The following is a 15,809-nucleotide window of genomic DNA, read 5'->3' as shown; positions in this document are numbered from 1 at the left end:
ATAAAAGGGACCAGGACATAATAATACTGTATACCTTAATTAATTATTACAAAAATTAATAAAAAGGAATTTCACTTTGTATTGTAAATGGTGTGGCATTATGAAGCTGTTTACCAATGAGATGTGTCCAAACCATCCACTTTCAAACACATTTAATCCAAGTCAGTTCTGTGGAAGCTGAAGTCTCTCTGTCTGTATGCCTATCTACTGTATGTATCTATGGCCATTTTAAAAATAAGAATAAATATGGTGAGAAAAGAACTGACCACAAATGCTTTGTAAATGTTTAAGGTGCTCATTCATAGCAGAATAGAGGTGTCATAAACCAGTTAATCAAACAGAAATACTTGAGAAATCTGGAGTACAAATGATATTTAATTTGCTACAGGAAATGAATGTCTAGTGGTAAAATCTATTTTATTTTACTTTTAGGATTATAAAATATAATAAGCCAAACAAGAAAGGATATATGGGGAGAATTGGCTAGAATTGCAATTTGGCACTGTACATGTGTGAACAATATGTTTGAAAAATAATACAGGAATATATTGTATGTAAATATTCCCGAAAGTACCAGTCAGATATGGTAAAATTACAGGTTTTTTTTGTCATTTCAAAAGTTAAACCTAAATTTCCTTCATAAAAGAATACTTGTTACTGTAAAAGACTTTCACTTTACCACACTACCTCTAACATGGCATAAAGTCACTTGTGGTGTTTTTGTAAATTACCTTATGTATTCATTTTTTTAACTTATAATATATTAAAGCTCTGAGTAAAAGTTATAAATTCTTTACTGGAGCCAATAAAATCAGATTGAGATCCTGCGGTCAGGCCACTCCCTTTGCATCACAGCCTCAGGGCCTGCCATTTAAATCCTCTGTAAAGAATTTGTAAGTACTGACCTGCTAATCTGGCCCAGCCGTTAGGAATGCAGACATTATCTGCAAGTTAACAAGATGCCACTAACAACTGCAAAGCACAAATATTGGATACTGTATTACTATTCTGGTCAAAACCCACAAACCCAAAGGACTGTAGACATTTGCAGTCCTTACTGTTTTCTAGTGTATTTTTTTTTCTGTAGTCTTTGTTCATATCAGTCAATCTAAGCAGAATGCGTATAGGTTTCTTTTTAATTTAAATGTTTCCTTTCCACAACCTCAAACCATTAACAGCAGTTTAACTTTCAATGCTATGTGTTCTAAAATGGACTGATATCTTACCCAGGTTTGATTTTGCCTTGTACCCTAATGCCACTGAGATGTGTTCAGTTTTCCCATAATGGTATAATAGATGCATATATAGAACTATGATGTTATCTTTATTTCAACAGGAAAACAGATCTTCTCTTTATTTACCTCTCTCCACTTTTAAATTAGCACCTCTGAATAAAATGAACGAGTGCTTGTGCTTGTGGACTGCTGGTATAATAAGGCTGATCTGATATATTTACAGATAACTTTGGAATTCTTTGAATTATCTGTTTTTTGCAAACATGCACAGTACATACCAGGCCACATCTCTGCATATTTGAGTAATGGATCTCAGGAATGAAGAGAACTGGCTGTGTAACAAGGTCATCTAGCGACTGGAAGCAGGTAAACTCCGTTTGACTTGGACTGGACGTTGCACTCTGTTTTACACTTGAACCTGTAAGAAAACAAACAAATATATATTTGTATATGTATATGCAAGTAATGCATGAGGATGGATTAAGTTTTTCATCACAATCATTTTTATACATACTCTTGTATTATTTAATAGTGTGTCATCATCAGTGCCATATATAAGATTTGCAATCATTCTCCAATGAGTCTAATAAATCACTAGAAAATTGCTTTATTCTAAATAAATTCTCAAACAACCAGATAAGTTTCTGCTTTTTAATTTTTGTGATGAGGTCAAATGTTTAGCAAATGTACTGGAACTTAAAGGAGGTCAAGACAGAATTAGCTTCTAACGCTGCTGTGAGGTTGTATACTGAATAAAATACAGAGAAATACAGGATAAAAGAGGGTTAGGGTTATACCAGTTCCTCGGATAAAGAAGTCTTTAGGAAGAAATCAGCGTGTGTCCGCAAAAGAAAGAGAGTGCCAAGTTTGTTATTTTTTTTCTGAAACTGAAGGGTGGTTCTTGAACTGTAGACAGCCATAATCTGCTATTGTGTTTAGCACGCAAAACTATAATTACTTCAATCAGTTCTGTGATTAGCTGTCATTTGTGCACATAGTTTTCACAAAAGCTTTTTTTTGTATTAACACCCTTGATTTTTTTTTTACCGTTATTACTGGAGTCTGCTCCCTTTCCTTTCCTCCTTACTTGTTTTCTCTCCTCATCTCGCATCTTCCTCTCGGCTCCCTGCAAAATAATTCGAAAAGTTTTCTTAGTTTTTTGAGAAAAAAATTGAAAGTTATTCACTTCTTGCATGGACAAGAAGGGAATGACAGCCTAAGAGCTCAGTACACCTCATTATTTATTTTAAAAAATAATCAAATTGCAAAAATACAATGGCCTTACACTTGTTTTGTAAATCTAAGACACTGTTATGGCAGCATATAACATTTTTACATCTGACGCTGTATATTGATTTATTTTTGGGATGGAATGTCAGTATTAAATCTGTATGGTGCGCGAAATGCATTTCATGAATATATGAAAATGTGGCCATACTGTCATTTGATTTTAAAGGACAGCATCTCTAAAACATTTTAGATGGTAAAGGGAACCCAACAGGCCAAATGCAGAGAGTCAGCAGTTGAACATAAAGCTGTAAGGTAAAAGAAGAAGCACTGCCCAGTAAACAAAGGAAAGGTGCCAACTCTAAACGTCTTCATGAGCAGGCTTTAACTTACTGAAAGTGCAATGATAGGGTAGCCTAGTGGTTAGAGATACTGCCTCATGGCTGTAGAAACCTGGATTCAATTTCCAGCTTAGCCAGTGTTTTCTTTATACACACCCTGGATGGAACCACTGTTATATTTGGTCTTGGTCACCACCTTCAGCTCTGTGGCGCACTACTTCAAGACCAGTGCCTCAGTCACCAGGCTGCTGTGCCCGTCAATTAATTGATTATTTCTACCACTTGCTTGCTTATCATCTATGTGATTTATTCAATGGGTAAACGGACATTTAGCCAATATTCACAACAGATAAGTTTTTAAGTGAAATCCATGTCAGTATTTATTTTAATGTACATCCTGAATGCTATTATCATTATCATTACACATAGAATTATATACTGTATGCTTACCCCTATATATAATCCAACACTTCTTTATATAAAATAAACGATGATTTACTTTTCTATGAGTACATTTTCATTTAAATAAAATGCTAAAGGAATTATAACACAAGTTAAAACAATTTGAATAATTAATAAAAAAACAAAAATAGAACTGCATTTTCTCTTTTTTAATTTTATGATTAGACTTCAATTTTTTAATCTTGACAAATAAATGCCATGATTCAGTGCTCTAAGAACACCCATACATTAAAATGAGCTTTTGGCTGCTTATGGCCAATGGCTGTAATTTTCATATTATTATCTTTTTTCACTCCTTTCCTAAAGGGGGTTAATTCATTTTCTTCTACAGGTAACTTCTCCCCTTAAGGCACATTCCAGAAGTATTGACGTTGCTACACCATCCCTGACTTAAAAAAAAAAAAAAAAAAAAAAGCACGCCTTCATGCTCCATGTAAATCTTTAGACACCTCTGACATTTGTGGTTACCCATCACAGACCTATTTTGGTTTCTTTGTTTTCTGATATATATCTTATTTTGAAGGCAATTCTTTCTATTGTTCTTTTAAACTTTTCAGAACATTCAATTAATTTCTTTTATCCTTTGCAGTTTTAAGCCTCTAAAAAACATTTCTATAAATCCTTTCACAATATTTCTACATGTTTGACAAACAGCCGCTGATACTTCCTTAAGAATTGTTTAAATGGCATATGGTTAAACTGTTTTTGGAAAATTCAATGAATGCTGATGGGCACCTCATTTTTAAGTTCAGAATATTTACAAAATGAAGAATAAATGAAATTACTAAATATAAGAGAAGGTAATTAAAATAAGGCTGACACCATTTTAGGATGGCAGGACTATGAAAGTAGCATTTTTTCTGTTGATTAGTTTGGCTGAACAGCCCTTATATACAGTCTAGTATCTAAACATACATAGTGCTGTATGTCTTTCCAATATACTTTTTTTTTTTATAGATTTTCTATAATGCCATTGTTTATTAGATACCAAAGAAATTATGTATTCTAAACTGCAATGAGTTATTTGCATGCTTGTAGCATTATGTTAAATATATGTATTCAATCAATTTGGAAAAAAAAAACAATCCAGACCCTTTTGCTTCACTCTTTTAACTCTGTTCTTTAAAATACACTATGCTGGATATAAATGGACTAACCCCTCCAGGCAAACGGACAGTGTCAGAAGGTCATCCCAGGATGCTTTCTTTAACTGATATTCTATATGTAAAACTCCACCTGCAGGTTCAATTTCCATTTTGGATTAACTGTGCTGCTATAAAACGCAGACCTTCTGAGCTGTCAACAATGAAGGCCCATCATACATTGTGCCTCTTTACCCAGTGATTGCATATCACATTAGTAACATCTGCCAGAGTGTGGAATAGGATTTGCATGTATTTTTCAGTCATATAACTTCCAGCTTTTATGGTTAAAAGAGTAAGAATTACTTCTATGTATTTTTATTGGACGTGAATGAACAGTTAATTGCAAACTGTGTAAAATTCATACATTTTTTACTATATTATGTTATGGTATAGTATATTACATTATCCATCCATTTACTGTATTTGCTTGATCCAACTTTAGGGTTGTGGGGAGCCACTGACTATCCTGGCAACATCAAGAAGAAACTGCCCATCATTTGGGAGTCAGTCCATTATGAAGCAAACTGGCACACATCCACATTCACTCATCTACATTGGGCTATTTTAGAGACACCAGTTAACTAAACCTGCGTTTAGAATGTGAAACCACTGTGTTTGGGATGTGGGAGGAAAAGTGGAGCACCTGGAGAAAAACCCATGCAAACTCCTCATAGTCAATGGTTTTACTCTGATTTGAACACAGTCTTCTGGAGGTAGCAGCTCTACAGAGGACACTACAATATCCTTCTCTATATTATCTTATAACACACATTACATTCTCACAGCCAAATAATCCAACTCAGAATTGCTTTTGGCCAGACCTGGACAGGGCAAAAGTCCATCACAGGGCTCACTTACGTACACAACCACAATCACACTGGATCAATTTAGAATCACCTGTCAACATATTTTGTGTGTCTTGAGTGATGTGGAATGAAAATTCAGGAATGCACGGCAAGAACATGCTAACTCCATACTGTCCAGGTGTGGGATCTAAACCTGGGATGATGGGTTTTTGACAATGCTACCTAGTGTACTAACATGCCACTCTATATTATATTATATTATATTATATTATATTATATTATATTATATTATATTATATTATATTTCTTCACTATTTTTAGGATACTACAGAATTTAAAACTTGTTTGCCTAGCTCTGTTTCTTCAGTGTTCCAGTATCAACATATATAATTATATCACTAGATTCACTATTCCCTTTAGTCAGTACAGTTATAAAGGAAAGCAATTATTAAGCTATTAAATCTTCATTAATCACAATACAATTCATGAAAGCATTACTTTAGTTTGATTTTAACAACATGCACCATAGCTGCTATACAATTTTTTTAATTTTATATATATATTTTTATATCTGTGTGTGTGTTTTATATATATATATAGTGAACACATATGAATACATTCAAATACTTGTATAAGTAAAGGTATGATTTCCAGTCCCTTATGCCACACTGCTTATTCACGTGAAGAGTCAATGACACAGAATGTTATTTTAATGCATTCATATGACTTTTAGTAGATGTTTTTTGGTAACTAGAGGACTGATTGACAACAATTAATTTCTTTATCATTTTACTTCTCAAAGTTAATCTCTATGTGGAAACAGAGGAGCAGGTAACAAAGTTTTCCTATTTATTAAATCCATTTTAGCCATTCCTAAATAATGAAAGGGTGTGTAATATATGCCTTCTTTTAAGACACAAATGTGCAGTCGTAGCCATTGAAAAAGTAAAGTTTTGGGTGGGTCAGTTGTTGCCCCTTCCTGTGTTCTTAAGGAGCACACTAAAAGATTACTACTTATGCCTTTTCATCAGCTCACATTCCTCCTTGAAATATTTTGGAAAAACCTGTTTGTCGTGGTCTTCACAAGGATTTTTCTCTCCCCATGTATTGTTCTGCATCAAAAACAGATCATCAGGGTGATGAAGAAGACAGATAGGCTTGTTGATTTAAAATACACAAGACAGGTGTACAAGGCTGTTTAAACAAACCTCAGAAACTGGGGCATCCTGCGGGCCACTGCAAATCCTTTCTTGTAAAGAAAATTAGCAGAGGTGTATAAAATGCCAATAGCAATTAAATGTGAAAACTTAAAACATATAATACATCTTTTCTTCTGCTTGAGTTTCTCCAAAAAAATCTTTGTTTTTTTCCCAACACTTACTGCATATCCAAGAAAGCTGCCTGCAATTAAACTTAATCCTCAGCTTTTTAATGTTTGCATGTTTTAAATGCGTAATCTGTGACCTGCATCAAGCACATTTAATTAAGGATAATTCAATTTGTATTCTTGAAATGGGTTATTTTTTTCTTACTTAAATGAGAACATCATTTGAAGTGTTTATCATACTGAATTGTATGCAAAATCCAAGAAGACACCTGTTCAAAGCTACTGAGGGCCTATAATTATAGGCTAAAACATAATTCCTGTGTGCTTGTATCTCCATAATTACTGAGTTAACGATAATTATAACATGTGAATTTAAAGTGACAGCTATACTATCAGATGGTACGGTAACGCAGTGGTTAACATTTCTGCATCACAGTTCCAGGAGACTAGGTTCAAATTCTGCTCCACTCGCTGTTTATGTGGGGCTTGCATATTATATTATATGATACTGTAACATATGCATCAGCTAAAATGTCCAGTACAGCAGCCTAAGCTTTGGCCAATTATATAACCATCCATCCATCCATCCATTTTCCAACCCGCTGAATCCAAACACAAGGTCACGGGGGTCTGCTGGAGCCAATCCCAGCCAACACAGGGCACAAGGCAGGAACCAATCCCGGGCAGGGTGCCAAACCACCGCAGGACACACACAAACACACCCACACACCAAGCACACACTAGGGCCAATTTAGAATCACCAATCCACCTAACTTGCATGTCTTTGGACTGTGGGAGGAAACCCACGCAGACACGGCGAGAACATGAAAACTCCACACAGGGAGGACCCGGGAAATGAACCCAGGTCTCCTAACTGCGAGGCACCAGCGCTACCACTGCACCACCGTGCTGCCCTATATAACCATCTTACATTAAATTTAAAAAGTAAATTGTTTCTATGTGCTTTTCAATTAGAAAACAGACTTCATTTGATACATTTAAAGTTTAAATAAAAAATGAGAAAATAGAGATTAGTGATGTCAAATATATGGGAATAATATTAGATCTGCAACTCAAATTAAGGTCAGATACAGAAAAGATTAACTATGTGCCTACTAACACAGTGCAATTATCTGTGCATATTATGTTTATTTTTTTCTCACCTTTTTTATAATGGTTTATAGTTTGGACTCAAGTTTCTCAATTTCCAATTAAAAATAATGGATAAAAAACAATAAGATGGCATCATGGCCACATACTGTTTAGCTTTGAGACTTTCATAGATTTTTTAATATCTCAAATTAGTTTTAAAGTGTTTGAATCTAATTCCAGACATTTTATGAAGATCTGTGAGTAGACAACATGAAAATTAAATTAACAGCACAGCAAAGGCCAGCTGCAGAGTAGCACGTTGTGAGGATACACTGGAACAATCAGCTTTTCCATAAAGGGGAACTCAACTTTGGATATGTTACTAATTGAAATGAAATGCAATTCAAGATATTAAATATTTAACACAAAGGTTAAGTGCTTCCTAAAAGCAAATCAGAAATGTACTCATTAATATTTTTGTAGCAATATAGTAGTTAAAAAGCCTAACCAGGGATGCAATTTAGAAATTAGCAGTTCCTATAAGCTCTAAGTGCAGCGCATCAGGTCCATGTTCTGCCTCATGAACTGTAACTGTGTTAAACTACATTGTGTCTACTAACCAAAGCAAAGCAAAATAAAATAAAATAAACGTGGTTGTGTGCAGCAGTGTGCTCTGTGAGGGAATGTTGTCCCATCCAGGGTTCGTTCCTGCCTCACACCCAATTATCCCAGTATAGTCAATGGGCTCTCATAATTTAGCCAGATTTTCAGTTTGATATTGTTTTGAATGTTCATAATTATGACTGGTAGTTAAAACTAAACTGTTTTTAATTGCATTTCAAGTTAAGTGTAAAAGGAATAAAGATGTCTTGTCTTTTTGCATGTCTTTATAGTATGTAAATAGCATGGAGATGTTGTTTATCTTGAATACACCTAGTTGTGTTATTGATCAACATAAAAGGTGCTATACAAGAAAACAGTAGCACCATCATGTTCAGATGTTCACATGACATATTAACATGTTCTTAACTTGATAAATGTAATTTTACTAAATTTCTGAAATATTTAGGACTGTTTCACTGCTTAAAGGCCAAATAAGCATGCAAGCATGTAAAATAAGTGTGTCATCTATACAATGAAGATATTCTTTATTTACAATTACCAGAGTCAATATACAAACTACCAGATAGTGGTTAACTAAATGTGGAAGCATTCTTCCTCAGGTAGAGGAAACATTATATCCATTAATTTTTTGAACACACTTTTTATATTACTGGGCTGCCTAGCAATTTTGGCCAAAGTTTATTCCATCTTTGTTCTATAGATATTTCTTTAAGATGTTACCAAGGCAGCGTAAAAGATAAAAATAACAGAAACCCATCGGTCTTTACACCTGCTAACTGGCTTAATTAGTGACATGATTGGCAAGAAAGAAAGAAAGAAAGAAAGAAAGAAAGAAAGAAAGAAAGAAAGAAAGAAAGAACTCCTTCATCATGATCTTCTGTCTTTGTCTGAACCTAAATTATGTGTATATCCTAGCTACATAGGAGCTTATGGCCTCCGAATGATACTCAATGGAAAATGAAAGGGTTTAATAAATTTCAAGTGGGAACAGTAAGTGAAATAGCACAACAACACAAAGAGGCTACACAAGCAGTTTAGTATTGGGGCAAATTTGGTCTCCTGGAGTTTGTGGGTCGACTTTAATTTTCACTTTAAAGTTACAATTTTTTTTTTATTTCAAACCTCAAATTTTCATCAGGCTTTTATGTGTCCACTTCTTTTGTTTGCCCATTTAGTGTTATTCAGCCTGGTTTCCAGATTTCTATAAACATAAATTGTAACACATTTTTGCAAAACCTGTTGCACTGAGTGAATCTTTACATAGTGCAATAACATTAAATAATCTAGAAGCCACTTCAATCAATTCAGAGATTCAGTGGCTCACAGATTATCCCAGCAGCACTAGGCACAAGGCAAGAAGCAGTCCTGGACTGCATGCCAGTCTGGGAATACCAATAAAAATAATTCTTTACATTTATATAGATACTGTATGAACGAAGCAACTTTCACACACAATTAATGTTTATTTTATTATTATTTCTGTAATAGGTTGCCTGACTAAAATAAGATTTAGTATGGCATGGAATAGAAAAAGAGTAATGAAAAAGGAGCCCACACAGACAGGGAAAACTCCAGGGGATGGTAAGAGAATGCACCAGAGACACCCTAAGGAACCAGTTTTAGTGAAAGGGAACTGTCAAAAAATTACTGGAACTCCTCCAATCCAGCAGGTGGCATCAAAGTGGCTTTACAAGCTGTAGGCCAACAATTTATTTCATGCTATTCTTCAATAAAGAGAAATTGTGGCTTCAAGTACCGTCACTGATCATGGTTATCATGAAGCATTATTATTTTTAAAGGTCATCCATGAACTCAGATGTAAGTCATGTAAATCCTAAATCACAATTTAAAGTTTAAAGTTTTTTTTTATGAAAAACACTTTACTTCTCTATTAATGAGTCAAACTGATGCAATGGTTTACAGATGGGGAATAGAAAAAAATAAGAGGAAGACCTCAATTTGTTGTGACTGTGACATGATGGCATTTGGACAGGCCACCTGAATTAAAATTTGGGAACCTACACACTCTAGCTATGCCCATTGGCAGAAATCGGAATTTGCGTTTTATTTTTATTGTACATTTAGCTGATACCTTTGTCTAAGATAACCTTAAAAATCAGGATACATTTCAATATTTTTCACAGGTGTAGTTACTTGCTGTGGGTTACGTACTTAGTCATAGGCAGGAACTGAACTGTCAGCTCTGACATTTACTATCCAGTGTTATAGGCACTCTGCTTGTTACACGTATTTATTGAATCTTTTACATTTTTCCTGTAATTACCTGTTTCTTTTTATTCAGTGCTTGATTTTGTTCTGGGATGAGATGGCACACTGATGGGCCTGTTGGCCCACCCATCATCTCAACACTATACAGCATTCTGGAATTCCCTGACTACTACTCATGTGGATTGAACTCTCCACACTATATAATCATTTTTGGTAAACCACTTATCTAAGAAACACTGGAAACCATTCAAATGTATTAATTTACCCATCCATTTTAAATTAGCTTAATCTAACTTGGTGATGTTCTGGACAACCCTATGAAGCCAAAATGTATTATTTATAAATAAAAAGAGAACGTGAACTTTTTTCAATGTTAAGAATAACCAGGCATTCATAAAACAGAAAAGTCCACATTTATCCTTTGGACTGTGTCAGAATAATTACAAATATAATTACTTTGTCACAGAAAACTTTGATCTGGCAGGCTGCTCTGTGAATTAATCTGTTTGTTCCAGTCCCATAGTCATAGGTGTCGATCTGCAGATTCAAGGGGAGCCCCTTCACTCCCTTCTGGGAAGAAAAGTCTGTGCTCAGGCAGTTTATTCCAATGTATACCTGCAAATAAACACATTGGCAATGTCATTTTTCTGGTTATCTAAAGTAAAAGAAGAACACAAACCAAGTCTTAATACTATGATATGCCATGGCCCCTCCATCATCCTAGACTAGATCAAAATTAATTAATGGATATATATATATATATATATGAGATATTAAATATGTATTTATATCACTTAATCCAATGTCGCTTTCCAGAAACATTAATAACATCTGTTTTCTAAACTCATTTAGTCCAAAATGGTGTCTCAGAATCAAATATCAGGAACAAACCTTCACTCTTAAAAAAAATCATAGTAATGGTACTTTACTGGGTTGTGTGGCTATTTGTTGAACCATTGTGTGACAAAGAACCCTTTCATTCTGGGAAGGGTTTTTTGCATATGAATTTGGTACTTTAGGGTTTAATAAAGTTGATAATATTTGGACAAAAATATTTACTGTACAGTAGACTACCTAGCTGGATACTAATACATCAAGAGAACCCCAACGTAGTCTGTTATTGTATGCAGAGAGAGTCATTATAAATTAGAAACCAATTAGTATTTCACAAATCTGTTATCATCTATTCCTGTATATTTATGGAAACTGATACAGATCCAACCTTGAACCTTCATGTGGATGTGTGTGTATTTTTTTTTTAACAAAAATAAAAATTTGTTTCAATTGAAGCTTAATAATTTGGAGTAATAGTTAAACAGTACCATGTAATGAAAAACACTAAGAAATGGTGATGTCCTTCTGAACTGTGCTTCTTGGGATCATTTCTTGATTTGTTTTTTACACTGTAGTTCAGGTTTGCCATTTTTCAATTAAAATGTATGTCATTTGTGATTGTACAATAATTATTTACACATGTTTATGTTATCACTCAGAGAGCATTAGGCATTTAGCGTGGATGTGGACTTTCAGTGACTTTACTAGATCCTTACTTCAAAACATGACGTCTGTCGAAACTTTATTTAATTGTATGCTAACAGCAATAAAAATATGTAACGATATCGTAATTAAACTAAAATTGAACAAATTCTACCTCCGGTAGATAAGTTTTTGTTTGTTTTTCCCCCCACAGTAACCTTTATATAATTCAACGAATTGAAAATAAAACTGTCTAACCTGAGGTTTCATAATTCATTTCATAATATTATATTTGAAAAGAAGAAAAGAACTTGCCTTTAAAGCAATTAATCCAGGTATTATAAATAACAGGAGTGACCATTTTAACCCGTTTGCTTAATTTTGGGTCCTACGAAGCTACAAAATTTTATTTCAGCACCGCGTCCAGCCAGTATGTGGCATGGCGCATGCGCATATCCTGCATCTCGCGCCACTTTAGGACTGTCAATCAGAAGAACGAACACAGCTTTCGAGAACTGCCAGACAGGGCTCAGCCTAGACGCGTAGTCAAGATGGTGAACGCATTTAAGCTGCGAAGCATCCGCGATAAAGGCTGCGCCACCTAAATAGTTAATCCATCCAAACATTCAGAAAGGTAATGTAACTTGATATATCGATCTGTTATAAGTCAGCCAACAATATCTAGTGCAGAGTCCCGACCAATTGACGCAAGACACGAGTTATCATGGACTGAGCGTCAACAGATTGATCATATTAAATTATTTTATTCATCTAATGATAGATAGATAGATAGATAGATAGATAGATAGATAGATAGATAGATAGATAGATAGATAGATAGATAGATAGATAGATAGATAAAAACTAATATTTACAGGGCAACATGTATAATGCGATTCCATGCACTCCCTTGACGTTTATGTATGGACTTGTTTAAGGCATGTCAGCATAATCAGTTACATATTCATGGTAGATCTGTACTGTGATTTCAGATAACATCGAATTATTTAAAATAAACAGAATCTCAATGTTAAGCCTGTATTTACTTATCTGTGTACACAGTATTTGTGTAGTCTGCCAGAACTGGGTTTTAATGGTTACAATAATCTGTACAAAAATGAGTTTTCCACGGTAAATATTTGACATACATGGCTCTTTTTTTCGCTCTACTTTCTTTACACACCTGTTGTAAAACTAAAAAGTAAATTCAAGGAAAAAAAGAAGCGTTCTCTTGTATCCTATGATTAATCACTTCTGATGTGCGTAGGCTGTGTAAGGTATGAACAACTGATTGTCTCTGTAAATGCCAGATACCAATTAAAATAATTACAATAATAATAATTTAACTTAGCACATTCAACACAGACACGAAAGGTGTGTCTAAGGAAATGAATATGGATGAGGTCATGATCCTATGGAGACTCAAATGTAGGCTATTTCTCAACTATTAGCCTGAAATCCAACCAGACAACATACAACAGATACAGAGTACTTGTATATAATTTCTGAGGGATAATACACATGATTTTGAGTGGCACAGTGGTGCAGTGGTAGCGCTGCAGCCACACACTCAGGAGACCTGGGTTTGCTTCCTGGGTCTTCCCTGTGTGGAGTTTGTGTGTGTGGATTTCCACCAGGTCCTCTGGTTTCCTCCCACCATCCAAAGGCATTGCACATTAGGTGAATTGGCAATGGTATATTGGCCCTAGTGTGTGGTGGGTGTGTGTTTGCCCTGCGATAGACTGGCACCCTGTCCAGGGTTTGTATCAGCCTTGTGCCCTATGCTAGCTGGGATAGGCTCCAGTGTCCTCTGCGACCCTGTTCAGGACTAAGTGGGGAAATGAGAATGGCTTGACCCTTGCTTTCAACCACATGTCATTTGAAGACTATGAGAAAATGAAATGTTACAAATTGTTAAGAATCAAAATTAATTAATTTGGGCAGGGGGGTTGAATCATGTAGTTCTTTTTTTCTTTGTAGTTCTATTTTTCCTTTGTTTTCTCTGTATTGATTTTGAAGTAAATTGTAGTATCTTTTATTATTATTTGTTTGATTGAGTAGGATGCCACTGTAATGTTCTATTTTTGAAAGTAAAATACATTAAAAAAGGAGTAAAAAATAAGTTTAAAAATAAAGTAAAAACCCTATCCGACATTTGCTTTAGAAGTAGCTGCATACATTCCTAATGTGACAATAAGCTCTGGTGTCCAGTGCACACCGTTCTTTAGAGTCAGAGCTCAGTCAGCAGGGCTCTGGGAGGCCATCGGTCCACACCCGTTGTTGAAGGCGTCTTAAAACACTGTGAGGGGTGGAACATTATTAGGCTTTTAGCTTGACCTGTGCTGGCTGTTTCTGAACAATGGGCCACTTTTCTCTTGCTTGTTAATGAGTCTTCAAGCATCATTGACTCAGTAAATTGTTTAAGATGTTTTTACTACACTTGTTTTCCATAGAAACATTCAGGAAGGTAATGTAACTTGATTCCCGCAAGTGCAGTTAACTGAGAAGTCACGATGATAAACAGGCAGTGAGACAAACTCTTAAACTATTCAGCCTATTTGTTAATATTTTGTATTTATTTGATCTAGTGCAAAATCACAGGGAATGGCAGCATCTCCTGGCAGCATCTGGCACAAAGTAGATACCTACACCAGATGGGATGCAAGTACATTACAATATCACTCATATACACACTAATCCATCTATCAAGTTTTGAAACTCTTTTACAGGGTCATGGGAAGTTACAACCCATCCTATTAGCCTTGCAAGCAGTATAGGAGCCAATTCTGGATGGAGATTCTATCCTCTTTTTGTTCATATATGTTTTCCCACCTGGATTCTCCAGCATTTGTCCCTTTAAAAGAGTCACATTTGTCCCATATCAATAAAGGCAAGTTTGTGTTTGAGTGTGTCCTTTAAGGAACTAGCACATTTTCTAGGTTTGATTGCTTCTTCAGTGCCTAATATTATCTAGATAGACTCTGTTGCCTGTCCATTAAAGGGCACCACATGAACTCACCCTCATATGGTCAAACCCAGTTAGCGCTGTGTGGCCAGTTAGCCTAACACGTGTATTTTTTGGAAGTCCATCCATCCATCCATCCATCCATTTTCCAACCCGTTGAATCCGAACACAGGGTCACGGGGGGTCTGCTGGAGCCAATCCCAGCCAACACAGGGCACAAGGCAGGAACCAATCCTGGGCAGGGTGCCAACCCACCGCAGGACACACACAAACACCAAGCACACACTAGGGCCAATTTAGAATCACCAATCCACCTAACCTGCATGTCTTTGGTCTGTGGGAGGAAACCGGAGCGCCCGGAAGAAACCCACGCAGACATGGGGAGAACATGCAAACTCCACGCAGGGAGGACCCGGGAAGCGAACCTGGGTCCCCAGGTCTCCCAACTGTGAGGCAGCAGCGCTACCCACTGCGCCACGTGATAGGAAAAATTATGTAGGCACAGACAGAATGTGCAAATTTGATAAACACAGTATTTGAGCTCCTGGAACTGTCCTACTGATATTATATTATATTATATTATATTATATTATATTATATTATATTATATTATATTATATGGCAGATAACTGATTACTCACTCATTATATTATATGGCAGATAACTGATTACTCACTCATACACACAATCACACCAGGATGACTAATGCACATCCCTCTAACAGACAGATACCTTGGTTAATTATTTTTGTAATTAAAGTCACACATCTATCATGTGAGTCTTTCAAGGAAATTATCCCAGATTTATATTATTTTGTCTATGATGCTGATTCACATTAATTGCCGTCATTAAAATCACATTACAAGTTGAATGTCTCTAC

The 15,809-nt window shown here is 35.4% G+C and overlaps 1 protein-coding gene across 2 annotated transcripts in view; it reads right to left on the bottom strand.

Moving 5' to 3' along the window:
- Positions 1-15,809, bottom strand: part of grhl3 (grainyhead-like transcription factor 3) — a 104,060-nt gene that overhangs the window by 8,908 nt on the left and 79,343 nt on the right. For both annotated transcript variants that reach the window (XM_051919068.1, XM_028818588.2), the window contains 3 exons: positions 10,945-11,103; positions 2,283-2,361; positions 1,514-1,653 (listed from right to left, as the gene is read on the bottom strand). In XM_051919068.1, coding sequence (XP_051775028.1) covers positions 1,514-1,653; positions 2,283-2,361; positions 10,945-11,103 — 378 coding nt within the window. The remainder of the gene's footprint in view (positions 1-1,513; positions 1,654-2,282; positions 2,362-10,944; positions 11,104-15,809) is intronic.

This window comes from Erpetoichthys calabaricus, chromosome 14 (genome assembly GCF_900747795.2).
Source record: "Erpetoichthys calabaricus chromosome 14, fErpCal1.3, whole genome shotgun sequence".
NCBI lineage: Eukaryota > Metazoa > Chordata > Cladistia > Polypteriformes > Polypteridae > Erpetoichthys > Erpetoichthys calabaricus.
Note: the sequence above shows the minus strand (reverse complement) of the source record. Positions and strands in the feature narration are given on the sequence as shown.